A 26,405-nucleotide genomic window follows, 5' to 3' on the forward strand; every position below is an offset into this window, starting at 1 on the left:
ACACTAGGTAACTCACGTGCCCTACGCAGGTGGAGGTGTGACATTTGGTATCAGAGCCGAGGACGGCTCTAGTCCGAGGGTGGATGAATGAAAGATCTCACATCGGCTAGACTCGTTTCAGAGCCTAGGCATATGAGGTAGGTGTTTCCATATCCTGCAGATGCATTTTGGATGGAAAACAAAATCGGGGAGGGGTCTGAGCGGCGCGTGCGAGCCTCAGAATCGGACAATATCTGGCAGGGGAGTTCCGTGTTTCTCCCTCATGTGGCCTCCACGTGGGCACTGGGTGCCTCATGTGTCCCACGCAGGTAGGGGCGTAACATATCAAACTAGAAAATCAAACCTTTTTCAGGGTTGATGGGCTAATTCAATCCTCAGTTTTTAGGACAACCAATAAGAGGCAGAGGTAGCATTTTTTTTTTTTAGCGAAATGGCACGATTACATAGCCGTTGTATAGATACAACCACTAGCGTCTGAGTACAACAAATCATGCAACAAGGGGGCACTGGCATAAGGGACTTAGATCATCGACTTGATATAATTTGCCACATGAGAAGTTACCTAATATGCAGCACTGTTAGCCTCCTTATAAATATGGGTTACCTCAAGAAGCCTCAATATGGAGATCAAATTTTTAAAATCCTCCAAAGTAGGGTGGATGTCATTATGAGCGGTCAATAATTCAGAAATCCAAGTAATGACTATTTTGGAATCCTCCAAAACAATATTAGGAGCTTTGAGAATTGAATTAGCATATAGCAAGCCTTCCCAGGCTTCCCTTAGCTTAGCTTTGCCAATGGCTTGAACAATCATAAAGATGACAGTTGATCCTGGATGACAAGCTCGGCATCGGCATATGTACCCTCATCCAAGGCACTCATCAAAGTTGATCTTACTGATGTTGAATAAGGAGGATTTCTAATATTTGAAACCGGTCTTGAAGCATGAATTAACACTGTCCTTAAGTGAATTTTGCCCCTACTATGTTGCTGTTGGTGATCCAGCAAATTCGCTCCAGGATACAACAAAACCGAAATAGAATCCTAGCCAGTAAAACTAGGATTCCCCAGAACAACGGAATGAAAGATTTTGTAGAAGAAGTTATTTTAATCTGTGAAGGATATTGGCAATTTATAACCCTGAAATAAACTCTGAACCAACATAACCTTTGGAATAGTGCATGTTCAAAACATAACTGCTAGTGCAGTTATTTTGTGCAAAATGGATAAAAACTACCGATATGAATTTTATTTTACACGTGCACCTGCCAAGTGCCAAGTGCCAATCTTTCATAATATAATATTGGCTTTCCCACCACAACTTTCCACCAAAAAGTTACTTTAACATGTGCAGGATATGAATGCTTATAAAGCTATCTAAAAAACTCTACACAAGCAATGTGTGACTAAAACCCCTCTCAACATTAGAAACTATTAAAGGAAGGAAACTTCCAACAAATGAAACCAATAGTTAGGAGCTCTTGGTGTACTGGTCCGCCTTAGAGGATGTAGCAAGTGCTGTAGAGGAAGCCTAATTGTTCTCATGTATCAAAGACCACCTAGCGACGTTTGCTTGGTGCGTTCATTGGCATGAGATTGAGCTCTCATGATGGTGGTCAAAGAATCATGTACACCTTCAACCATGCAACTATTCGAGTAAAGATCACCCTATTGACTTTTATCTTTACTCCAGGATTCCTCTTTTAAGTTATCCAAGTAGAATATCCAAGGAATGCAGTAGCGTAGTAATGAAGGATAACAAGACTAACCGATTCTTCGAACTCCGAGCAATAGTGACAACTGGGGCAAATATGCATTTCTCTATGGTCTAACATAGATTGCCATAAAAGGTGATTCGAAGCCACTTTCCACAGCAGAAGGAAAACTCTAAAATGGATACGCATCTTCCAAATTCAAGCAGTATTCAGATAAGGCCACAATAGCTTCTCTTCCTTATAAAGATCTAAATTACAAACTATCGTAAATTTAACATGATTTGTATCAATGCACCTTTATGCATTTGGATGCATAATAACTTTACAATTTTTGTGTCTAAGTGTTTATTAACAAATAGGATTGTCCACTTTTGAGTTATTCTAAATTTAAATTATTTGTCAATATTTTTTAGCTAGCAAGTCATCTATATGTGGCTTTTTTTTTTTTTTTGGCAAAAACCATGTAAAAGCTTAGACCACGTTAATTGAGAAATAAAAATGGGAATTGGTTTTTGATCCAGCCCACTTTGATAACTTCTATAGAAATGTTAATTTCCGAAGATTTTGAGTTCTCGTAAAAAAGGGATCAAATCATATCTAAGAGAGGACTTGGATATCATTTTCTCAGCTGCAAGCTATGTTCCTATTATTAGCGATACTACTACACTGGTTATAATTATATTGGATTGTATATTGGACTATAATTATATTAAAATATTTTTCCCCTCTCCAGCATAATTCTATTAGATAATTTTTTAAGACTCTAGTTTGCACCGCACGGTGAAGTCGCACCCTGCGTCTTGGACTCCAAGGTGAAAGGGCCGGACTGCGCTCGACGCGAATCGAAGCCTCCCGAGGCCCGCCGGCGACCGTTTCCTCCTCGCTTCCATCCTCCACACATGCTTCGCTTCCTCCTCACCCGGTCCGCCTTCAGGAAGCCTCGCCGGAGCGCCGCAGCCGGCCTCCTTGTCCTCGCCGCCGCAGCTGGCGGCGCCACCATCGCTTCCTCTTCCAATGATTACCCGCGTAACCTCTTCTTTCCCTTCATCTCTCCTTAAACCCTTTGAAAATCCCAACTTTAATTTCTCCTTTTCTTTCCCTTGCAGAAACAACTATCTCCGTCTCCTTCCCGTTCCGCCACTTCCTCTCATTGTCGACATCGGAATTCTTCTCGAAAGAATTTAGCCTCCGATCTCTCTTCTCGAACCCTGACGGTGGTCATAATCTCTCGAATTCTTTTTGTTCTTTTTTTGTTTCTTAGTTCGAGAAAGAGAGTTCGCTGAATCGATTTTTTTTTTTTTTGTTTCTTTAGGGGCTTCTTTGCCGCATTTCGCTAGTTCTATTCCTTCAACAAATCCGGTTATGGAAAATTCTGGAGAAAACGAGGATGATTCGAGGTGCTGCCGGGGTTGTTTGGGCCGGAATACGATCGTCAAGGCGGCGGCTGCTGCCGGTCCAGCTGTTGTTAATATATCCGTTACACAAGGTGAGGATGTTAGCATTTTCGTCGTTTTGGGTCAATCTTGATTTTTTTTTTTTTTGGTTAGATTTTCTAAGAACACTTTGAATGTTAATTTCGTGAAATTGTTGCTTAGGTATTCATGGGCTGATGCTTGGGAAGAGTATTGGGTCTGGAACAATTATAGATCCCGATGGAACGATCTTGACGTGCGCACATGTTGTGGTAGACCATCAAAGCACAAGAAAGGATTTTAGAGGGAGGGTTAGTGCTGGAGCAACAATTGTTTGTTTTGTTAAAAGCTTTTTGGCTTGTATAGCTTAACTAATAATAATTTTGATAATAGAAAATAATTTTCGTGATAGAAAGTATGATGATGTAGAACAAACTTGTGCATTTGTTATAATAAAAGCATGAATGAAGAAGCAATTGAGTAGTGATGCTTTGTTGTTACATAAATATAGAAGAATTTAACTAAAACAAATAAGATTGTGTCAGTGAAATGTTGGGTTACAATTAAGATTAAATTGGATACCTTTAGCATCTATAATTTCCCTAAGAATTTACACTGATTGTTACCCATTTATGTTTACATATATAAACATATCATGTGGATTTTTAAATAGAATTGATTGAAATATTAGGCTTCATGTATGGCATTCTTAATATATGGTTTGTTTTCAAGGTAATCTAAAAGCAACAGCTTCAAATTTCAAAGTCATTTAAAAGCACAGTTTAGCAATCTTTTTCCGAGAACTGTACTTTCCAAAACCCTATTCTAGATAAATTTGGTCATCTTTTTGCATCATGGTTCCATTCTTCAATAGCACTAGTGTTAGTTATCTACCTAATGGAACAAAGTATTGGTTAGCACATTCATGTATTAAGCTACTCAAATCCTCCTTTATATTAGAAAAGTAAGAGCATTGTTCGGAATTGTGGATTTTGTCATCTATATGTCGTACCTAAGTTATGCTTTTGCTTTTGATAATCACAACAGATTAGTGTCACTCTACAAGATGGTCGAGAATTTGAGGGCACTGTGGTTAACGTCGATTTACATTCTGATATTGCTTTGCTGAAGATCAAATCCAAAACTCCTTTACCTACAGCAAAACTTGGGTTATCATCTAAGCTTCGTCCAGGTGACTGGGTTCTTGCTCTGGGATGCCCACTTTCTCTACAAAATACAATCACATCTGGCATTGTAAGGTAATTCTCTTGGATAATTTTCTCTTAAGAGTTGTAAATTCTTGTCATGTGGAGTATGAAGTAATAATCTTATGGACATTGTGAAATAGAATTGCAAGCCCTTTGACTTATATTTTATCTGTCTTGGACCAATTATCCATCATTTGCCTTATGTTCTAATAATCTTTCCTGAGTAGGCAAGTTATATAACTTAATGCTGATTGTTGGTCAAGGGATATGACTTCTTGCTTGTTTTTCTTCTTGTTTTATGTAGTTGTGTTGATCGTAAAAGCATAGATTTGGGTCTTGGAGGAATTCGAAGGGAGTATTTGCAAACAGATTGTGCTATCAACCAGGCAAGCATATATTTCTTCTACGTTCTCTAACGAATTTCATACATCTAAATTTGTATTAGTATTTCATATCTTTTTATGATTTTCCTTTGTTGAAGGCCTTTGGTTTTAGCTCTAATATTTGGCTTATTGTACCTTTTACATTACCAGATAAACTATCAAGTGATTTTGTTGCATTGACCTAGCTTACGTTAGTATATATTTCCGTAGTGTGGGGCATGATGGTATTTTTTGCCTTGATGATAGGTATTGTTGTGAAGGAAAGAGATATGCGTGAAACCATGAGGGGGGTGTTCAGTTACTGGTTGATCATCCTAAGATTAAGGGTGATGTGAGTAGAGGTGATGAGATCACCGCATTTGATCATACCATGGTGAACCAATATGGTAGTGATCCCAAATCACTCCCACCCCTCAAATCACTGCCCATCCCAGTAATGGAAAATTTGTCCTTGAGGTTGGGTATCCAAGATCATCCTATGACAGTACTCTTGAGCTAAAATTTGAAGACAAAAATGCCCCTCTATTTAGTAAAAAAAATTAGTATATCAATATACCTAATATATTATAGCAATATTATATATTATATTATATTTATATTTATATTACATATATTGTATTTATGATATATATTTTATTATAATATATTATTCGTTCATATTATTATCCAATTATAATTTTAAATTATAATAGAAATATACTATTGTACTTTATGTTTATATTATAAATGTATCTAATATATTTCTCTTATTTTCCTTCTTTTCGTAATCAAAATAAATATTAGTATTAAAATAATAATAAATTATAAGTATAAATAAAAATATTAACTCTATAATAATGATCAATATATTTTTATAAGATTAAAAATTTATAAGATTAATAAATATATTTTATGAAATATATCATGATAAGATTTGGTATTATATGGTTAGTGATATTGGATTTCTATGAAATACCAAACAGGTTATTCGTGGATACCCGGAGATTTGGAACTTAGCATACCAAATACGGTGATCTTGGATCATCGGGGATCGAATTACCTTAGGATAAGGATCACCAGTGGTCTAAGATCACCTTGGTGACCCCATTTGGGGCACCAAATGCCATCTACAAGAAGGTTTTTGCATTACCTTCTTCCTATGTTTGATAGTTTTGTATTACAAAGAATTTTGTAAGGCGTGGCTGTTGTATTTTATAAATTTTTAGAGAAATTCCATAAACAAATTTTTAGAGAAATTCCATAAACATACCTTTTAAAACATTATTTTTAATGATATAAAGTCCATAGCAATTGCTATAGGATTTTTGTTGAAGCCAAAGTAGTACTTTTCAGTGCAAAGAAACCTTCAATTTTTTCTGAATGAGGAAGATGGCATATGTAATTTGACAAGTGACCTCTGACTAAAAGGATCATAATTGTAACAGCTCTAGCTGAAGTGAATGTCACTGCTAAAAGAAGTCTTTTGAGTTTTGTGAATAAAAATGATACTTCCTAATGCATTTGCTCTGGAGCAAGTACAATGAACTACCCAAGGAGGGCAAAGTGCGGTGTTTTTTTCACACACCCCTGAAAAGCAGTAGTAATGGTAAAATATTGTCCATTAAATACTCACAATTTTCTTTGAAAACTGCAAGTTTATTTCTGTGAAGCTAGGGCTTTGTTACATTTCAAAATCACCTCTCTCTCAATCTCTTGGGGGTCTCCATGATCCATCATTTTGTTCTTGTACTATTATTCTATTTTTTTTTTTTACCTATGGAAGTTTTAATAAATAGGTGAATGACTGACTATTCATGCTATAGGGTAATTCTGGTGGGCCCCTTGTGAACCTTGATGGTGAGATTGTGGGAATTAATATTATGAAAGTTGCAGCTGCCGATGGTTTGAGCTTTGCAGTACCAATTGACTCAGTTGTTAAAATAATTGAGCAATTTATGAAGAATGGGTATGTTGGACATTTATGATTAATTTGCTTCTGATTGCTCTTCTTAAAACTTAATTGGCAGTTGCTCTTTTCAGTATGGTTTGTGCTCTTTCCTTTTCTTTTTGAAATTTTCCTGCCTAGTAATTATTATCTGTATTGTGATATATGGCCTTCCTTAATTAAATTGTTGTGACCATTGAGATTTGGAAGATTTAAAGCCCTATCTCCCTAAGAATGAACTAGAATCAATGTCATTGTCTAGGAATCTATAGATAATGGCCTGATTTTAACATTTAGCTTTCCAAGGATAAATAAATAGAATTTCCTGTTTACATTTATTTTGTTTGTAAGAAACAGTGGATCTCAAGATTTATTTATTTTTGGGATTAAAGAGCTTAAACGTGTTTCCATAAATTCAATCACAGAATTTGATCACGTCTACCACCCAACATTTCTTTCAAAATGTAGATGGAAATCTGATCAAAACCTCTTTTGGGACTCAATCATGAAGATTGATTCTCATCAATTAAGCAGCAAGGAAGAATTTCAAGAGTTCGTAACTTTAAAATCATATAGTAGAACATGTCAAGCTATAGGTAGTGATGTGCTAATAAGTGATCAGCAAACTACTGTTGACATGCAGTCCATCAGCACTCAATCATGTGATTGGAAAAATGTAACCTTTCATGTGATAGGTAGTTATACTCTTTATTGAACTACTTCTGGACTTCATGTTTAATCATATATCTGTTTGCAATTATCTGTTACTTTTTGGTCTTCGGTGACTGTGGTTAAATGGGATATGGCTACTTGATTGTAGTCATAACCATCTATTTTTTATATTTTGACCTTCTTACCTTCTCGCCTAGTTCACATTGTTGTGGTTGCATAAAGTTGTGCTATATATTTTTCTCCAGTTTGTTTTTGACCTTACCCTTCATAATAAAACAATCTTAGCAATACTGCACAAGATCTTCTTGAAATTTCAATAGTTGCATCTTAACTTTCAAAAACTTAACAATATTATTTAACTCTGTGCAGAAGAGTGGTCCGGCCTTGGCTTGGACTAAAGATGCTTGACCTTAATGAAATGATCATTGCACAGATTAAAGAAAGAGATGCATTTTTTCCAGATGTAAGCAAAGGCGTGCTTGTGCCCATGGTATGCTTATCTTCTGTTGATGATGTTTCTTTGGAGAATAATATTCCATGTCAATATATGTCTACTCCCATTTGAGCTCAATTTGGATGCCGCGGAATATAGAATATGATATGAAAATGGTTGTTATTCAAGAATTTAGATACCACTTCCAGTTTCCCTACTGATCACTGCCTGACGTGTATCAAGCTATGTGCCATACCAACCACGGGATGTCACCTCCTGGTTCAAACAAGGAAAGAAAGGAAGGAACACACCAAGCAATGCAGTCTGGTACACATCTGGCACAGAGCGGTTTGCCTAAGAACTAGTGCCAGGTGGTGTGTCGTTTCCTACTGGATATGGCATGTTATGTCAGAAGATGATTAAGCGTAAATTGCCTAAATTTAAATCTTTACTTAGTTTCCTTCCTGCCACCTTGCCAACATCTAAATAGAGCCTCTCTAGTAACCAATAAGAATCCAGCCTTTTACTAACTATTTGGGTTTGGCTTCATGGATTCTCATTTGCCAAGTATTCTTGTTTAGGGCCACTTTTGATGTTATTCCAAGCTTCTTCATATCCTTCCTCACAATCTCCATCTATGTTATCTAAGATATTCTCTGCTCTTCTTATAACCTTCTAGACGATCTAAAATATACCTCTACCTATCGAAGCCGCCTCAGGTATTTATTGTACATGTCTAAACCATCTCAATCGATCTTCCATCACTTTATTCTTAATTTTTGCAACCCTTATAGCTCTTCAAATATATTCGTTTCTCAATCTATCCTTTATAGTTTTATTACGCATCTATCTTAGCATTCTCATTCTTGCCACACTCATTTCTAATAAAGTCTCTATAACAAATATATAATAATTTAAATTCATCATGTCCTTGGGATAGTATTATTTATGTTTGCAGTCTCATATCCTCAACATGGTTTCGAAGTGAGACAAAATATTGATCAGAATATATTAATGAGGGTTGACCTAAATATTTAAATGACACATTAGTAGTATGTTGGCCCAAATCATCCTTAAAATCTGATAATATTTGGTTATTTTTTGTTTAATAGGCAATTAGTAATCTATTGTGAATCTAACCTTTTGATTGCAGATTTTTTTTCCCCTGAAGGCCATATATTGTTGACTTACTGTTTCATGTGATGTTTCATCTTTTGACCATCCATCTCAGATTTCAGGACACTTCTAAGTCAAAATTAGAAAATCTTAAAAAAATGAATGATGCTATACCTGCTAGCAATTTTATTTGCTTCCCTTGCTTGCTATTGTGGCAGCTAGCCTGGCATTGGTAATGCCATGTCAGCAAAGTTGAGCTCGGGTGATTTAGAATCCTTTATATGCTGAAGAGCGATGCCAGGTCATCACTACTTCAGCAGGGGGGTCGGAAGTAAAACCATGAGAAGGTATTGCATTACTTTTTGAAAATAGACTAGCATATGGAGCTCGCGGATTGTCCATGGAAGTCAAAAAAAGAAAAAACTGTCTCTTAGTATTGATCTTTACCACTTTAGCAGTTTTTATTTGTGTACTGATTTTCCCAAACTCATCCCTCATGTAATATATCATATTATCAGTGCTGCTGTCATTGCCAATTAATTTTCCTTGTTAGTCATGTAATGAGGGTACCAGTACCCTTTATCAGCACTAGCCTATGGCTTAGGAGCTGTAGGCTCGATCCTAAATCCAAATTTAGCATTTTGTTGACCTAGTCCAATGGATCCCCCTTTAGCCGTTGGTTTTGTGAATTAATAATTGACCTATTCTTTTTAAAAGTGTATCAAGGTTTATTTGCCTGTGCCTAGTTTTTTATATAGCCAACATGCCCATTAAAGAGATTTACTATAATCAATTGATGACGTTTCAAAGAGCTTTTTGGTGAAATCTTTATCAAAATCCTTCACTCTTTCACATCTTTCCCTATCCATCGTCTTTCTTAATCACTTTTGATGGTGAATTAAAAATTAGTTGACCCAGATTTTTCAAGGTAATTCTTAAAATAGGTTTTATAGTCTTATTTTAAGTAGGATTATGTGCAAAAAGCCTACCTTGGGTATGAGTTAGATAGATCACAAAGTTGTTGAGATTTGATTTTTTGTTGTTTTAGCTGACTTTATATACTGAATTATGTGATGTTCCAAAATTTTTCATTTTTGGAAATATCTTAAGTGTTCGTGCAATTACTTTTTTTCAATAGTTGTAGTTTACTTGTATAAAAGGAGCCATGGAGTGTCTACATATGGGTCCATTAGGGCTGGATGAAAATCATTATGCATGACTTGTTTTGAAAGAATGAATGGATTTCCTTTCGGCCAAGTTCAGCGCTTCTTATCTCTCTCTTCAACTCCTCTTCCACTCCTTCCTTGCTCTTCTTGATCTCCCTTCTATTATATCTGATCTCTACTAATATTTTTCCTGTTTTTGCTTCCCTAAATCTCACATTGTTTTCTACATAAATGTAATATTTGTGATATGAATTTCTATTATAGGACTACAGACTATCACCTATTAACAAGTTTCCTTTAGAAATTTGTCCTTTGGACCTATTCTGATCTAAAAACTTAGAACATAAATTTTTAGGTCATTTTAAATTTTATAATCTCCAGTAGAATACCTTTTCTTTCTTGTTAACTGTAGCAGGACAGGGAGGTGAATTCTCGATCCAAACTTCAGCATGTCAGACCCTTCAAGTTCTTCCATGCATTGGAGGTTATCTCCAATTGGTCCTATATCCTTTCAGGGTATCAGACAAGCTTCATATGCTTCATTTTGTGGTTTGTGACACGGTTCCTATTGTCATATTCACCTGAGTGTCACTGGGACCACGTTTGTTTACCCGTAGCTCTCATCTGTATACCGTATCAAAGAATCTCAGTTTATCCACCGTCTATATTACCTCTGGGAGGCATTGTAAGAAGTAGCATGCAACTAGTGGGACAGAATTAGATAAAAAGCAACCTTTAGCCATTGCAAGGGATTGTTTGGTTGCCTGCAAGTTTTTACACTCCGTAAAAATGTAAAAACTCTTTTTGATAAACTCATTTATCTTACATTCTGTAAAGCTGTTTAGTAAGAACCCTGGAGGGATACTTTCCTAAAAGACTTTATTTTTGCATCTTGAAAAAAAAAAACTCATTTGATTCTACCAAATACAAGATAAATATATACTTTTGTAATTATTTTGTTTATTGAAATTTCTAATAATACATGCATGGCTCAAATAAATGTTTTGTGCGCATAAGTTTCCTCTGTGCATGTAATATGCTTGTTATTTGTCCAAGAAAATTAACTTGCATAGGTTGTGTAAAGTATCCATTCTTACTTCATTCCACTGATGCCTCTTTGCTTATATGATGCACTTTGTGTTGTATGCATGTGAGACACCTGGTAACTGATATACCCATATGATCAACCAGGTGACTCCAGGATCCCCAGCTGAACGTGCTGGATTTCGCCCAGGCGATGTAGTCATTGAATTTGAGGGAAAACCTGTTGGAGGCATCAAAGAGGTATTGTACTTCAAATTTTCTGCAGACTAATTCCCTCTAACATGATCATGCACCTGAATGCTTGCAGCCTGAGTGAAACCAAAATATTGTATACAGTAAAATCCCCACCTTGGGAAAAAGAAAAAAGAAAGAAAGAAAGAGAAAAATCCAGCCTTCTCTGACCCAAATTCTATGATGCTTATGGGCTCACCCTATGAATGCGCTCTGAGTAGGTTACTGATGGTGCATTTGGTTGGAAAGAGAAGTGCTGTGGAAACGAATTTTTCTTGGAAAATCTAGTTATTTGTTTTTTAACACAAATTTGAATTTCAAAAAAATTTTCTTTTTCCGTGAAAACTTTATATTTTTTTCCCTTTCCCTAGATTTCCTTGCATCAGAACATATTCTAAAAACCATGACCTTTTCATAATTTTCGTAGGAGGCTCTAAAAATCTTTACCAATTTCGTTACAGATTATTGATATAATGGGGGATAAGGTTGGGCAACCTTTGAAAGTGCTTGTTAAACGAGAAAAAAACAGATTGGTGACTTTGACTGTAATTCCAGAGGAGGCAGACCCTGAGAGGTGATGTCGGATTTGTGCCTGGACTTCCTCCAGATGTTCTATGGAGGCTTCAAGCAAGGAACTTTTTTGGTTGACACCCACACGTTGAAGTGCTAAACCAAGAAATTTTGACAATATGATTACAAACTTTAAAAGAGGCAAAGATTTTGTAGTGCTAAACTAGATTAATTTTTACAAATAATTATTAAACTTTGCAGAGCAGATGCCATGGTATATGATTTCTATGTTGGCAAAGTTAGATCGTGCCTTGCAGACGCATATGTACACCAGGTTGTTTATGCTGAGCCAAATTGATTTGGGCAATATTGAGCATGGAAGTTACACATGTAATGATGTATAAACTTTCATTGGAAAGGTTAAAGATTGGTTTGCGGTTTTGATTAACTGGCATCAAGGTGGAAGCAATTCCGTGAATCAAGCATTGCTTTCCATCCCCTTGTCTTTTTCCTAGTCAAAGGATAATGATGAGAAGTTGCCCTCTGGTTTTGCAAGTTTAATCTGTGATCAATAATTTCTAGCTCAATTATATATATATTATTGCGAATGTTTGCAGTCAGGACTTGACTCCAAAGCCTGAAGCCATTTCATAGTTTTATCTTTTTTCGTTCTCATTTGTTCCATGGAAAGGAAAACCAAAATGGTTCCCCTCCCGTGGCCAGAGTCTTGACTTGCACACGTTGTTTGATTAAATATTCTAATAGTAAAACCTTCTGGAGTCCCTTTATTTAGTTTCGCTTTATGCTTTAACCATGAATATCTAGGGCTACATATGGTCAAACATTATCTCATATGACTACCTACGGCTACCACCTTTAGGTATCTTCCATAGGATTATGAAAAGTCAAGAGCTTAGTATCGTACACCAAATAGTTGAATCCCAGGTCACCCCACGGCATTTTCTGTTCCTTTATTTTTAACAATGCTATAAGAGCCCCCTTTCAAAATAATGCTATGAGATCTTATTTGTAAATTCTCGAACAATAAAGTAAATTATTTAAGGAGATTGTTAGAGCAGGGAATGGAACTGCATCTCAGCGCAAGGTATTATCCGCTTTCGAGAAGTACGCACGTGTTTGACATCGTGTTCGGTAATTTCTCCCTCACAACTTTGTCCTTTAAAAGTCGCCTTGCAAGGGTGGTCCTTCTTTACAAGGCATAATCCTTTTCACTACTCAATCGATGTTGAACTAAAGTTCCGAGCTCTCCTCCGCCCTACAATGCTAGCCCCTCCAGTGGGAAGGATTCGTGCGGAGAAGTTTTGAGGGAGCCCTTCCTGTAGTGCCATCTGTTAGAGCAGAAAATGGGATTACATCCCAGCGCAAGGTATTGTCCGTTTTGGAAAAGTACGCATGTGCTTAACATCGTGCGTAGCTTATGCACGGCAATTTTTTCCTCACGGCTGTCTTTTAAAAAACGCCTTGCGAGGGAAGGGGTGGCCCCTCCTAATAAGGTACAATCCTTTTCGCTACTCAACCGATGTCCCCCCCCCCCCCAGCAGAGACCGTTTCACAGCCACAATTTTTTTTTTTTTTTTACTTTTCTTTTCTCCTTTGCTGCCCATGGAACACCAATGTATTAATGTAACTTGCAATAATTAGTGTCAAAGTTTTAAATCTCGCATGACGAGATTGTTCCAATTTATCTGTGGAACGAAACATGCCGCCATGCCACTCCATCTCGGCACTTGGATTGGAGATATCTCAAAATGTGCCAGTCGAGACACTGAAATGATGATAGGACAGTCCTATCCTGATATATGGGATGCTACCCTGTTCCAGGGTCCGTGGTTGGGATTCGAATCCTTGATCAGTGAAATCCAAGTTGCCGCATGGATTCAAGGGGCAGCAGTCATCGTCTGCCTTGCTACGAAGACCTCGACGTTGCAGGCTGACCCTCCCAAGTCCCAAGAAGAATTCGACGATTCGGTGGTGAATACTGACTGGTTTCAGCAAAATAAGTAATGTTAGTTAGACCTCTTCTACTACAAAGCAATCACCAGCACATTTTTTTTAAGAGGAAAACAAGGGCATTCTTCAGCGGAAAAAAAAAAAAAAAAAAACAAGGGCATTAGCATAAAGCGAGATGGATTGCTCCAGTTACATAAATAATAGATAATATCTAATCAAATGGCAATCATATCCATTCTTCCAGATGACAAAATTCCAAAACAAGAAAGGCCTCTTCGTTATCAAGAAAAATTGCACTTCAGGAAACAAATATCCAAGAACATGACTATAGAAGCATCTGAGAAACCTCATTTAGACAAATTTAACTCCAATCTTATGAAATTACAGTAAACCTGACTGAAAATCCTTGCAACTGTCATTTCGTGCTTCTCATTCTTCGGCAGCACTGGCAGCACTGAGATCCACGCTAAGATCAATGGTCTGCCAAAGTAAATATGCATTTGTTTCTTATTGGTTGCAATACAATAATAACAATAATAATTAAAAAAAAAGATAAGTAGCGCATGCAAAGTTGGAAGGGAAAAATCAAATCTCACTACAAAAATGTTCTGGTCTGAATAATAGTGTTGGATCTCCCATCTGAAGGTGTGGTAAAGTGCAACAAGGAGCAAAGGCAATGAAGATCTCATCAAGATGCTATGAATAGGTTCGTCGTACCGGTACCGAACCCCGTACCGGTGCCGCACTAGTATAGACGTACCGAGTGTCGGTACGGTACGGTATGCGGTACGTCAAGCGTACCGACATTGGCGTATCGATACCGGTACCCATCGGTACGGATACGGTACGTTCGGTACCGACCGGTATCGATCGGTACGGCATACCATGCCTATGATCATGTGAAACTTTAAGATGGCAGTGGTCAAGACTCCAAAGAGTATATACAAGAGGATTAGAAATGCAATAAAGACTTTAAAATCTTCAATGGGAGAAACAGGGGCTAAGGTAGAGGATTAGAATAGGTACACAAAGGCCCAGAAAAATAAGAGCTAAAATACTTTATCTGGAAAGAGATAAAGATGAGTGAAGGCTGAAGACAGGGATCATGACATTTAAGGTTGGCCAAGAAACAAGAGATATACCATTGATGACCTCGGTAGGAGTTCTGTGACGTGTAAATGGATTCAAATAGGCTTGCATGCAGTATGTAAATGTCTGTAGCAATTGATAGCAGAACAGGATTAATAAAAGTCAAGCAACAGATATGGAAAAGCCTCGGTGGTGGTGGTTGTTTTATATGAGGCGTGTATTTAGCTGCACCTTTAAAAAAGAAAGGTATAAATTCAAAGTTAGATGGTGGGATAAGGGATGTAAGCTTCTGTAATTGTTATATTAGATTAGATAGCAGAACATAAGCAGCATTTATCTATACAAAGTTGGTGCCACATGGCAGCACTACTAAAGCAGTAATTGATGGTTGAAAATGGACAAGAGACATGACAAAAGGAGCAATAACAGCAGGCCTCTCAGACAGAAGTGGAATATTTGGTCTACCGGGTTCAATATTACATCTATGTATAAATATGAACTTCGTATTGCAAACATTGTATTCTGACAAATCTCTACGAGTGAGCCAGAAGTGTGACAAGTAGAAACAGCAGAAGTAATTTACTTGGTCCTAAGCAGGCAGCAACCTTTACTCTGAAGGAATAAGAGAAGATGAAGAGTGAACATTACCTTTCCAGTGATCTTCGTATAGATAGCAAGCACATCCATGACAGTTGATTCGAAATGTGTCGTAGCATCATAACTCTGCAATATTCGAAAATGTGTAAACAGGTATCCACGAAGTTAAGCAGGAGAAAGAATAATAGACTTACAGTTGATATGAAGCAATTGTCCAGCAAGGGTTCATTGACAGGTTCACATCTGTCGTATGTATCAAAAAATATCTCATCAACTGGGCCAAGAAGATCAATGCCCGGCTTTAGTTCTACTTGAGGCTGGTTAGTCTCAGCTTCTGTTGAGACAAACGCAATGAACTTCCCCTTTGGGGCAACATTGTGAGAATAAGAACAACAGAAAAGGTACCTGTTTGGTCAACCAAGGGGCATTAAAAAAGTAAAAATACAGTTAATTTGGAAAGAAAGACTGATAGAGTTTCAAATGACACACACACCACTAGCCAACCCCACACCCCAACAAACAAAATTGTTGGAGGAATTAACTCACATGTCTGACTTGCGACCCAGTTGTTTTTGTGGAAGTATAACCTGCACTGAGTGAGAATCATCGGTATTTGGGATAGGATGGCTCATTATAGCAATGGCTCTCGCGACTTTTCCAACCTTCTTAACCTATCACCAATCATTAAAACTCTATCTGTGAGTGGTTACTCGACTATGAAACTCAGAATCAGAAACTACTCAAGAATTAAAAGGCAATGTAGTGCAAATCTTTCCAAAGGACTTACGAGATTTTGAGGTGCACCTCATGTATATGATCACTGGTGCTAGATGAAAAACAGAATCAAAATACTCAGTTATTGAGTACACAAAAGATAAGAACCTCTACCTTGTTTGGTAAATAGGAAGGATCACAGACAACTTTCTTACATCTTGCAGTTTCCCCTTCAGATGACACACCACAGACTTTTCCTTCCTCATCAAATTCAACCTGGCATGAATAAATTAGAGGCATCAATTCTCAAAATGATTCTAACAATTCACAGGACCATCCATGCATGAAGTACTCCTTGTATAAATCATAGAACCTGCAGTTATGTGGATAAGTATCAAAAAATACCTTGCACTCTGGTTTGTTCAACATGTACGTCCCACCATAAACAGCACTAAGGCGTGCAAATGCCTGCAGTTTCAGTAACACTCAAATTAACTGGATGAGCATGATATTACTGCCAAGCTGTAGAGTTTTTGAGCACAAAACTGACCTGAGGGAGCTCTCCTAATCCATATAGAGGATAAATATATGGCGAACCACCTTGAAAACGTGCTAAGGATTCTGCATAAAGCTGTCACAGGAGTTGACAACAAAAACCAGATGTATTAGCAAAAAAGTTCATGCGAGCAGACAGATTTGGGAAGCAGCAGGGATTGGTTCCCTAAAGGAAAAAAAAAGTTCCAATTAACTGCATGAGAAACAAAATCTTGCATACAGAAGATGCATATGCATGCAGACACGAAAACTACTCAATGTCACAGCTATCAAGGCTTTTCCCAATTATTCAGGATTAGCTTGAAGAGTCCTCATTCTCCAAGCATCTGAGGCTACCTCTGGTGTTACTTTCAGGCATAAAAGCTGGCAAGCCTAAACCATATATGGGTATTGTCTCAGCTGCAGTCCAGAAATGAAGAAGAAGAAATGTGGCAATTCATACCTAAAAGAATGGATCAAGGGAATGGTTTAAACAGAATAGAACATCTGAAACAGGAAACCAAGTGCACAGGAAAATTGAAAGAAAAAAAAAGACATCGTATTTGATAGTACTAAGAAAATCTAATAATCCACCCTATTTTACATAAGGTGATGATAAAAGAGCCACAGGAGCTCCATCTTCGGTCAAGCCATTACAAGAAAATGGATCTAAATTATCACATACAAGATGCTTCCAGATGACCTCATGTAAGTGTTTAAAAATAATATATATGGTATTGAAAGCATATATTTCTTTACTATATTTAAATTATCGAAAAGAATTCCAAGTAACTAATGTTACATAAACCACTAATGATTATAAGATCATTGATTAATCATTGCGCATACCAAACAAACTTCTATATCATATTAGGGTGTTGTACTTGAGTTGCTCGGTAGTCTCTTCCTAATAACAAAAAAAATGCATATTGGATAGTGAAAATATTTTATTTGCAAGTGAGAATGCAGGGAAGTTGCCAGCAACTGAAACAACAATCATGAAACTTTATATTTTGGATAAGGATTCAAGTGATCTTAAAGAGCTTCTTAAAATTCCACTCAACAAGATAAAATAGTTTGCTGGTCAATCAACCGATGCCCTCCAAAGATCCACTTCCAACTCTTCCATCTCCTCCCAATAAGTTAAAGAAATCTCTACAGACTAAACAATCTGCTATAAAAATATCAAAGACTCACAACAGATTCAGAGCAAGTGATAAAATATCCTCAAAGTTTGAAGTTCGAAGAATCATGCTTAATAAATTATGCTAACTTCATATATTCGTGAAAGGCTTGTTTTTTAAAGTTATCCCAGAGTCTGAATGTACCAAAACTCATCCACCAGTAGCAACGCAATGGACTAGACCTATAAAATATGCTATTAACTAGGCATTCTTGTCTCCCACATTAAGCCTAAATAAGGTCCTTTTCAGTTAGACTATACACAACAGTCATTTAGTAGAAAGTGAGGCTCTAGATGATTGTAGAAAACTGAATTAGTTTGAAACAATCAGATCTTGAAAGCATTTTCTTTGATGCAGAAAGGAATTCAACCTTCAATTGGGAGATATTTCTATAGTCTGAAACAAATGATCACAGCAAGACTTTTTAAAGTTAATAAGGAATCGTGTTTGTTTTCTGAAGTTACAAGACTATCCAAAATTTCTTATCAAGTGTGTATCAAATTTTCTGATTTAAATCTAAACTAAACATTACTGAAAAACTCTGAAACAAGCTAAAATACTCAGTTAATTATTTACACTAAATACCATCTTAATTTTGTATTCGTTATTTCGTTATATCGGGTCAGGCAATTCTGAATTGAAAAAAAATAACAATCAAGTTTAAACTAAGAAAATTGTAAATCATACTCTCAGCAACAAAAAATTACCTTCATCCTTTTCACAGTATCAAGCGCAGGTTCATCTAGATAGCGATCATCTCTATGCAGCGCCAATGCATGACCAATGAAGTCTACTGTGTTGTCATCCAAACCATATTTTCTGACCATTAAATTTCACAAACTTAAGTCAAATCTAGATATAAGAAAGTCCAAAACTAGCACTTATATTTTCACTATTTTATGATAGTAATAGGATACCGAACAAAAGAATAGCTAGTGAAGAAACAAAAGTTAGTACTCAAGAAAATAATGGTCAACTATATTGTGCTTCACTGCTTCCTGAATAGTAAACAGAGATCATCTGGCTAAATGGTGACTCTTCAAGTAGATAAGGAGAAAAGGAAGTATAGTAAATGCAAGACAAATAATCCAAAACAATACCCATTTGCTAGGGCATTAGCATCCCTTCCCATACACCAAAGAGAAGCCCCAAATAAGCAAATTCTTTTGGTTCATTCCACCAAACCAGCTAATTCCCTTGACTACCGTTGAGCCAGTACTATAACCATCAGAATTATGGCAATGGAGTACATCACCGGTCAGTTTTGGGACAATGCCTTGCATTGTCGGCTGTGCACCGCACTGTTGTACGAGTGCATGCCAAACATGGGCACAGCATGGCACTTTGAACCTTGGTTATAATCCATAGTATTAGCTTTTACGTGCCTGGATATACTTGTCCAAAGGACCCAAAAATGCAAAAAAAAAAAAATAATAAATAAAAAATCACTGCAATTAACTGTCTACTCTAACAGTCTTACATGTGAGGACCCATGCAAGTGTGTTTAGTTCCACATTGGTTGTGTGCTAGGTAGGTCTTGGGTACTTAAAGAGGGCCAAGAAAAACTAAGTAACACCTTATGGCTAACCTTTTTGGTGGAGGTCCTCGGTCATTGCAAATAGTATCAGAGCAAATCAACCCATAATCCATATGTGACTAGGGCTAATACAGACGGGCTCCACAGTTTATCATTGTATTTGTGATTAAATTTGATTGGATTTGGACTCTTAGCCTGATGAGAATATCAGAGCTTAAACTAGGAAAGTGGGGGTATGTGCGCATTCGTGCAAGTATGTTTGTATCCGCATTGGTTAAGCTTTAGGTAAATCTTGGATACTTATACAAGACCAAGAAATCCAAATAACATGTTCTAGCCAGCCTTTTTGGATGAGATCCTACATCATGACACTCTTGAGGCATTGTATTCAAAGTAATAACTTCCACAACATGCTTCGTGTTCAAACCACAATACATATACTCTCACTTATGACCCCTCCATCTACAACAATTTTAATTTTACAAATAGCATGTGGAACATAGAGAATAAGAGTATAAAAAATAGTAAATAGATCAATGATAAGCAAGAATAAGTGCATAGACTAGCAAATAATAAATATTTATACCAAAAAAGACCAATTCCGTAAGCAACTCCTTATCCAACACAAAAGAAAGTATTAGCAAACAAGGAATACATTTCTGAATTTCAATGTTGTGATAAATCATATTTACTCATGTATAATCATATTGATGACTCCCTTTTGCATAGAATATCCTTTGGACCTTACACTACAAAGAAATATATCGATACATGCTTAGTACTTGTTATGCAAATAATAAGTCTTCTTTGCATGCTTCGGTATAGCTAACACCTTAGATGCAAATCTAACAATTTGATTGTTGCAAGCACCGCAATGGAAGATTACCTCACATCAAGTAACTTCTTGGTTTTTAAATAATAGAAAAAAGCTAGTTGCTTTCATCCTTGAGAATGCTACCCTAATGAATTCTAACTTTACTGCTAGTTATACAAGACTTCCACAATGGAGTTACGTAGTAAGGTGCCATGATGATTATGGAGTTAAACCAATTATGCAAAAGATCGGGAGCTAACATGAAGAGAAAAATGATGGCTTTTGATCTTATGCAACCTGATGTCAAGACCATTATGATCAAGTGGATGTGGTTGGAGGGTTGCTTCTCCCTAAGAGTTGAGGAGGGGAAGGAAAGATGTTTAGGCCTGGAATCAACTAGGTTGGATGGAATGGGTACCTATAATGAGAAGTGATAGGTCACATCTGACGAGTAAGCAGCATAATATGAGCTGTTTTTTTCGCCATGATTTGGGAGGCAAGTAAAAGATTTGGGATGGGTTCAAAAGAGTGGGATTCTATGGTGAAGATGAGTGGTTAACAAAATTTGCCATACTGGTCTGTACCGTACCATACCGGTACCGAACCGCTATGTAGTTTCGTACTGTGCCGATACTCCGTAGGCCTCGCTATCTCGTACCATGCCGTGTACAGACACTGCAATAGGATGGTATCGGTATGGGATCCAATACCGAGACGGCGAACTTTGGTGGTTGGTGTTCTTTCAATTGCGAGAGAGAGAGCATGCATCACTTCACCCTTCTATTGTTGAAGCCACTAGATTCACCTTGCCACCATGTGACAGGGTACAAAAGGAAGAAAGAATGGGAGAAGAGGAAGCATTAACACCATTGTAATGAGAAACAACAAAGGCCATGAGAAAAGAAAGATTATGAGTAAATTTTTCTAGTGAGTGAAGCAAGGATAGTAGAGACAAATGGAGATCAAGATAAAACAGATTCAAAATTGCTGGCTTCATCTCAACCCTCTTTAGCATGTGCTTGGATCTCAAAGCCAATCTTCTGCCTGCACACACAAATAGACATACACACATACATGGGCGTGCACGTGGATACTTAAATATATGTACAAACTCTTACATACATGTACTTCATAACATAAAACAAAGTATTGGCCTTTACCCATTGCTATAAGATAACTTTTTAGAACCACCTATAGACTATCATAAAACAAAGCATCCACCAGTTACAACCCCCTGTCCCCCAGAGGCATGCAAAGTAGATGAAAATCAGAAATCCAGTAAATTCTATGCATATACACCTTAAGAAGTTAATGTTCAACTAATCTGGCCTCTAAAAAATTATAATGATGGTCATATTGAAGAATGTTGAGAACATAAAAGGATCAAAATGATTACAATGTTGGGAGATAACTAATAGAGTAGCCTGAGCAAGCTGGCAATGTAGCGTGTTCCATATCCTTCCATTTCTAGAAGGTTAGTACCACACCCGGAAAACAAATAGACAAAATTCAAGATTCAAGCACTCAAAGATGCACTTATCATGTTCCTATGATAACTTAATTGCTTTTCAATTAACTTAGTATAAGACAATTACATCAAAAGCTTCACTGGATTAGGATTCTTCTCCAGACATCAATAGTCTCAATTTGTATGAGGAATTGGAATGTTTTCATCTTCATTGCTAGCTTTCTTCGGCAGTGATTGGCTAATTAGAAAAATATAAAAAGCCAATAAATTTCTAAAAATGATCCTTTCGATTGTTATCATGCTATCCTGATAATATAAATCGTTGGCTTATACATTCAGAAAAAAATAGAAAAAAATTAGAATAAAAAATAAATTGATATATATAAAAGAGAACTAGTATGGCTTGAAGATTCACTATTTACAAACACTAATTATAAGAGAGCTTCTTGTGGGGAAGTAATTAGGTAAATTGTCAAAGATAGGCAATTACGAGATAAGTTCTCTTGTTGTCACTCTTGTAAGGTCCAAACCTCCATGTGTTTTTGGATCATTTTCATCATAGTCTTGGACATAAATAAAGAACTTCCGAGCTCGGCGCTTCTCAAACAAACCCATCAAAGGAGACCTGAGTGCCTCCATATCAGTTGCAGGAACCTTATGAATCTATTTCAATGAGAAAAAGGTTGCCTGAGTTAAATTTAAAAATCACTGAAGGTCAACATAAAAAAAAAAAAAAACAGCCACAATCTTTAGAAAAAGGGCAGAACTTAAAACCCTCAAGAAGAAAAAATGAAACAGTTACCTTCCCTTTGTTAAAAACATAACTTCCATCTACAGCTTTGAAGTACAGATATTTTGTAACATCTGTATGGATGAGCACACGAACCAAGGTACCATTGGCCATCATAAACTAGCAGGACAAACATAATACAATGAGTTCAAGTTTTTAAAAGGATAGCTAAAATAAATGGAAATTAGTTTAGAGCAATCTACTGCATTAGTGGCCCTAATAAACATATACAAGCAGATGCATCTATAAGAACATATTTACAGATGCATAAAAACAACAAATACATAATCATGATGTAGCCACCTGCCTAGATGGGTGACTGAAAACCTTGATATTCTAAGTCCCATCTACTACCCAGAAGGTTACCTGTCTTCCCAGACAACCATCTAGAATAACAACAATCTTAGAACTCAGACTGCGCTTGCACATGCATGTATACATGCACCTATATGTGTATGCATGTATATGGATGCACCGCATGCATGTTCTTAAATAAGTTATACACATATACCAGTCTGTAACAGAAGCAGAGACAGAGAACAACTAAGGAGAAAAAAATATGGTTATTAGAGTGCAGAGAGAAATTTAAGAAGGCAAAAATGGAGAGGTCAAAATGGGGATTGAGTCCCATTTAACTAGATTTAATATGATCAGAAGGAGAGTGAGCACATGAAACTGTAGAACAGGATGAAATCAAATCAATGCATGGTTATATATTGACACACATATATGTATGCATATAGACACTAATATGTGTGCAAGCATGCTATATGTTTGTGCACATCAGCATGTCTAAATGGATTTTATATGTACATGTGCCTATTTGTTAAATGCAAGATTTTCACCAAAATTAAGGTTAAAGTGAGCGACCAATTAAAAATACATAAGCTTCTATAATAAATGCCTACAAAAGCATCAGTTGATGCAGGATTCAGATTTGTGCTGATTTAACAAAGAGGAGAGAAATATCCAACACAAAATAGATATTTTTTTTTTTTTGGGGGGGGGGGGGGGGGGGGGGGTGGGGGGGACTTTACAGGTTTGGGGCAAATGGCCACAAAAGATATGGCCTTAGAAAGGTAACTGATGAAGGATTCATAAAGCTGAACCAAATAGCTCTATAGTAACGCTCAATGATTCGGGTTATGGTAATGTGTGGACATGCATGTGTTTGTACATGCAAACATGAATTCCTATCGAACTTGCACTCCTATCAACTTAACATAAGCAAGACTATTTGTGCCTTTAATGCTTTCGACGAATGCCAATTCTCAAAGGCATTTCATTACCACATAGTTCACTTCTTTCATGGCTACATTTATATCAGAAACTGATGATATCTGCATGGTCTAGGCATGCCTTTTGGTCGGTGCTATTACTCCATTAGTTACTTTACATTAGTTACTTTGGTCTATACCACATAGTTATTACTCCTTTTAGTCTAGGCACTTCTTTCACTCCTTTTGCTTAACAAACCCGGTTCTAGCCAAGTAAGAAAGATATGTTTTTTCCAGATCAGCAAGGAATACTATGGAAATCAGAAAAAAGAGAGCAGACACAAAAAAAAGAGAGCTCTACTGCATTGTCAATGATAACATACAATTGAATCTTTTTCTGAGAAAAAGATAAGGGAGGGGAGGGTTTCTTTGGGTTACCTTTGTGCTATAACAAACAGAAGCAAATAAGAACCCAGCCACAAACTTTATTTTCTTGCAGGTACTCATGGTTGCTAAGAAGGAAATTTCACCCCATATGAAACTATCCAAACTAAATTTCCATATCAAAGTTTGATGTTTCTAGATCAAATCATGAAAAATTAGTTATATCGAGGGGGTAAACATTATGACATTTCTACTCAGAAATGAAAAGCAGGAAAGAAGCCTAGCCCAACAATTTTATGGAAGAAACTTTGATAAAATGGAGCATATCATGGAGATGGAAGGAAAAAGAAAAAGGTAAGACACTAATTCCCGATGGACAATTCAGGCCACGAACCACATGCATAGCTAATTTCAGGATATAAAGGCAAACAATCATCTAAACTACTGCTAGTTATTAGATTATCAAAGCAAAGTGGAATAACAAACAAGATCCACTATGCAAAGTAATAAAGCAAAGATGCATGCATATCACGAGATATGTGTTGCTTTCTTTAGAAGTGCATCACTGCATACACTTTACACTTGAATATTGTTTTATTTTATGATAAGACAAATGTCAACCATTGTGAACGGTATCATGAATTATGAGATCAAAAAATAGGAGGGGGAAAACCTTTGGGATCATATCAACATTGTAATCTCTGCTGGAGCCCAGATGTGCTGGGGGGCTATCATTTCCCTGGAACCTCTTCCAAAGCTGCACAATGAAGAACAAAATAAAAATAATAATAATAATAATAACATACTGGATCCATATAAAAAAGCAATCTCAACATACACTCATCAAAATCCTTGACCCCAGATGTCTATATGTGTAATTGACAACACCATTTTGAATGGCATGTGGGGGGCAATTATCATGAGAAGAGATATAGCAGTCATAGAACTTGGCAGGTGCATGCAGCATGTTAAATGTATTAATTTCTTGATTATTCAAACAGATAAAAGATTTGTTTTCTTGCCTGAATGAGATTGAGTGAGGTTGACTCCCCTCCATAGTAATCATTCCTGTCCATGTGCAGGACCTAGTTCGTGATATAAATATAAGTCAAGAAAAAGAACGATAATAAAAAAGGGAATATATCATTGCTTGCATAACTAGTCAGCGCCGCTAATAGTACCAATCAGTGAAAAAAAAAATATGCAGATTCTTTTTAAGCAATATACAATGATGTGAAGATGTCATACGAGGACATTGTATAAATTTACAATGCCATGCAAACAATCAAGAATGCAAAAGTTGGAGCAATCATTATTCATGCGATCACATTAATAAACAATTTTACTAGGAACAGCAAGAAAGTTAAAATTAGCTTAGGCAGATATGTGGAAAAACAAGTATTCAATGCAATTTTCAAAACAATTTATGTATTATGTTGACACCCACAGATATAGTACGCACAGGGTTCAAATAGAGAAAATTTTGATGATGAAATCAATAACATTCACTGACTTGTCAGACTATCATCTACATCATCCATTACAAGAGACTGCAAATTCTGTGCATCAAATAAGCATAGATTCCACTTGATGCATCCGACCGAATTAATCGAATCAAACAAATCAAGATCCATATCACAAATATTCACATGTGCCAGTTATGATCGAATATGAAATCAAGGGAAACAAACTTGATTCAAAACTCGAACTACCATATTTGCTTCTCTCCAAATTCACAGTCAAAGCCATGTGTTACCCTTTCTTGATTTTGACTCTTCGCATCATATTGATCCGATCGACATCAATCTACAAGACCAATTGTAACAACAACTACAGGAAAAAACTACAAAAATATCAATAGAGATAGCACTCAAGATCCGCCGATAGAGATCAAGATCGAAGCCGATCTCGATCTTATAGGTACCAGAAAGAATCCCCAAATCCTCACACAAAATGAACATCAAACCATCACTTGAAATCAAGAAAGCAAGACGAGAAACGAAGCCGAGAGAGACAGAGAGAAAGAGAGAGAGAGAGAAGAGGAAATGCGGATGGGAGAAGACCTTCAGGCCATCGACGGAGAGAAGACCGCTGAGAATGCACTCCTTAAGGCCGGTTCCGAGCACTATCACGTCGTATTCTTCATCCATGGCGACGACGCCGACAGAGAGACGAGGCGGCGAGGGGTAGCTCGGAAACCGGCACCGGATTCTATTTTATCGGTTTTAAAGTAAAAAGAGAAAGGAGTTTTAAAAAAAGGGAAAAAAAAACAGGTAGTCAAAAGAGAAAAGA

At 36.7% G+C, this 26,405-nt stretch overlaps 2 protein-coding genes across 4 annotated transcripts; one reads left to right on the top strand and one right to left on the bottom strand.

The window, feature by feature from the left end:
• Positions 1-2,494: 2,494 nt before the first annotated feature.
• Positions 2,495-12,375, top strand: LOC103715494 (putative protease Do-like 14). Of its 3 annotated transcripts, none has more exons than XM_039133634.1 (10): positions 2,495-2,741; positions 2,822-2,932; positions 3,028-3,201; positions 3,311-3,438; positions 4,175-4,386; positions 4,640-4,721; positions 6,521-6,663; positions 7,684-7,804; positions 11,221-11,313; positions 12,076-12,375. In XM_039133634.1, the coding sequence occupies exons 1-10, from the start codon at positions 2,615-2,617 to the stop codon at positions 12,094-12,096; spliced, it is 1,212 nt and encodes a 403-aa protein (XP_038989562.1). In that variant the 5' UTR covers positions 2,495-2,614; the 3' UTR covers positions 12,097-12,375. The 3 variants fall into 3 exon arrangements, with proteins under 3 accessions (XP_038989562.1, XP_008801360.1, XP_008801368.1); XM_008803138.3 differs by having other exon boundaries at positions 2,496-2,741; positions 11,766-12,369; XM_008803146.3 differs by having other exon boundaries at positions 2,496-2,741; positions 2,822-2,929; positions 11,766-12,369.
• Positions 12,376-13,945: 1,570 nt separating this feature from the next.
• On the bottom strand, positions 13,946-26,402 carry LOC103715484 (guanosine nucleotide diphosphate dissociation inhibitor 2). Its single transcript, XM_008803119.4, has 13 exons — positions 26,177-26,402; positions 25,136-25,198; positions 24,787-24,870; positions 22,525-22,632; positions 22,213-22,385; positions 18,611-18,722; positions 16,736-16,816; positions 16,591-16,653; positions 16,360-16,461; positions 16,018-16,142; positions 15,666-15,876; positions 15,523-15,597; positions 13,946-14,265 (listed from the first exon to the last, which is right to left on the bottom strand). The coding sequence occupies exons 1-13, from the start codon at positions 26,261-26,263 to the stop codon at positions 14,215-14,217; spliced, it is 1,335 nt and encodes a 444-aa protein (XP_008801341.1). The 5' UTR covers positions 26,264-26,402; the 3' UTR covers positions 13,946-14,214.
• Between the last annotated feature and the right edge of the window lie 3 nt (positions 26,403-26,405).

Source organism: Phoenix dactylifera, chromosome 14 (genome assembly GCF_009389715.1).
Source record: "Phoenix dactylifera cultivar Barhee BC4 chromosome 14, palm_55x_up_171113_PBpolish2nd_filt_p, whole genome shotgun sequence".
Taxonomy (NCBI): domain Eukaryota; kingdom Viridiplantae; phylum Streptophyta; class Magnoliopsida; order Arecales; family Arecaceae; genus Phoenix; species Phoenix dactylifera.

Bases quoted from the DNA above. Each gene is read 5' to 3' on its own strand.
- LOC103715494 (XM_008803138.3), top strand. From the start codon at position 2,615: ATGCTTCGCTTCCTCCTCACCCGGTCCGCCTTCAGGAAGCCTCGCCGG. The intron at 2,933-3,027 runs GTCATAATCTCT...TTGTTTCTTTAG, and splicing joins CTTCTCGAACCCTGACGGTG to GGGCTTCTTTGCCGCATTTC. The intron at 6,664-7,683 runs GTATGTTGGACA...AACTCTGTGCAG, and splicing joins GAGCAATTTATGAAGAATGG to AAGAGTGGTCCGGCCTTGGC.
- LOC103715484 (XM_008803119.4), bottom strand. From the start codon at position 26,263: ATGGATGAAGAATACGACGTGATAGTGCTCGGAACCGGCCTTAAGGAG. The intron at 16,817-18,610 runs GTAATTTTTTGT...CTCCTGTGACAG, and splicing joins ATACTGTGAAAAGGATGAAG to CTTTATGCAGAATCCTTAGC. The intron at 15,877-16,017 runs GTGAGTTAATTC...TTGACCAAACAG, and splicing joins CTGGGTCGCAAGTCAGACAT to GTACCTTTTCTGTTGTTCTT.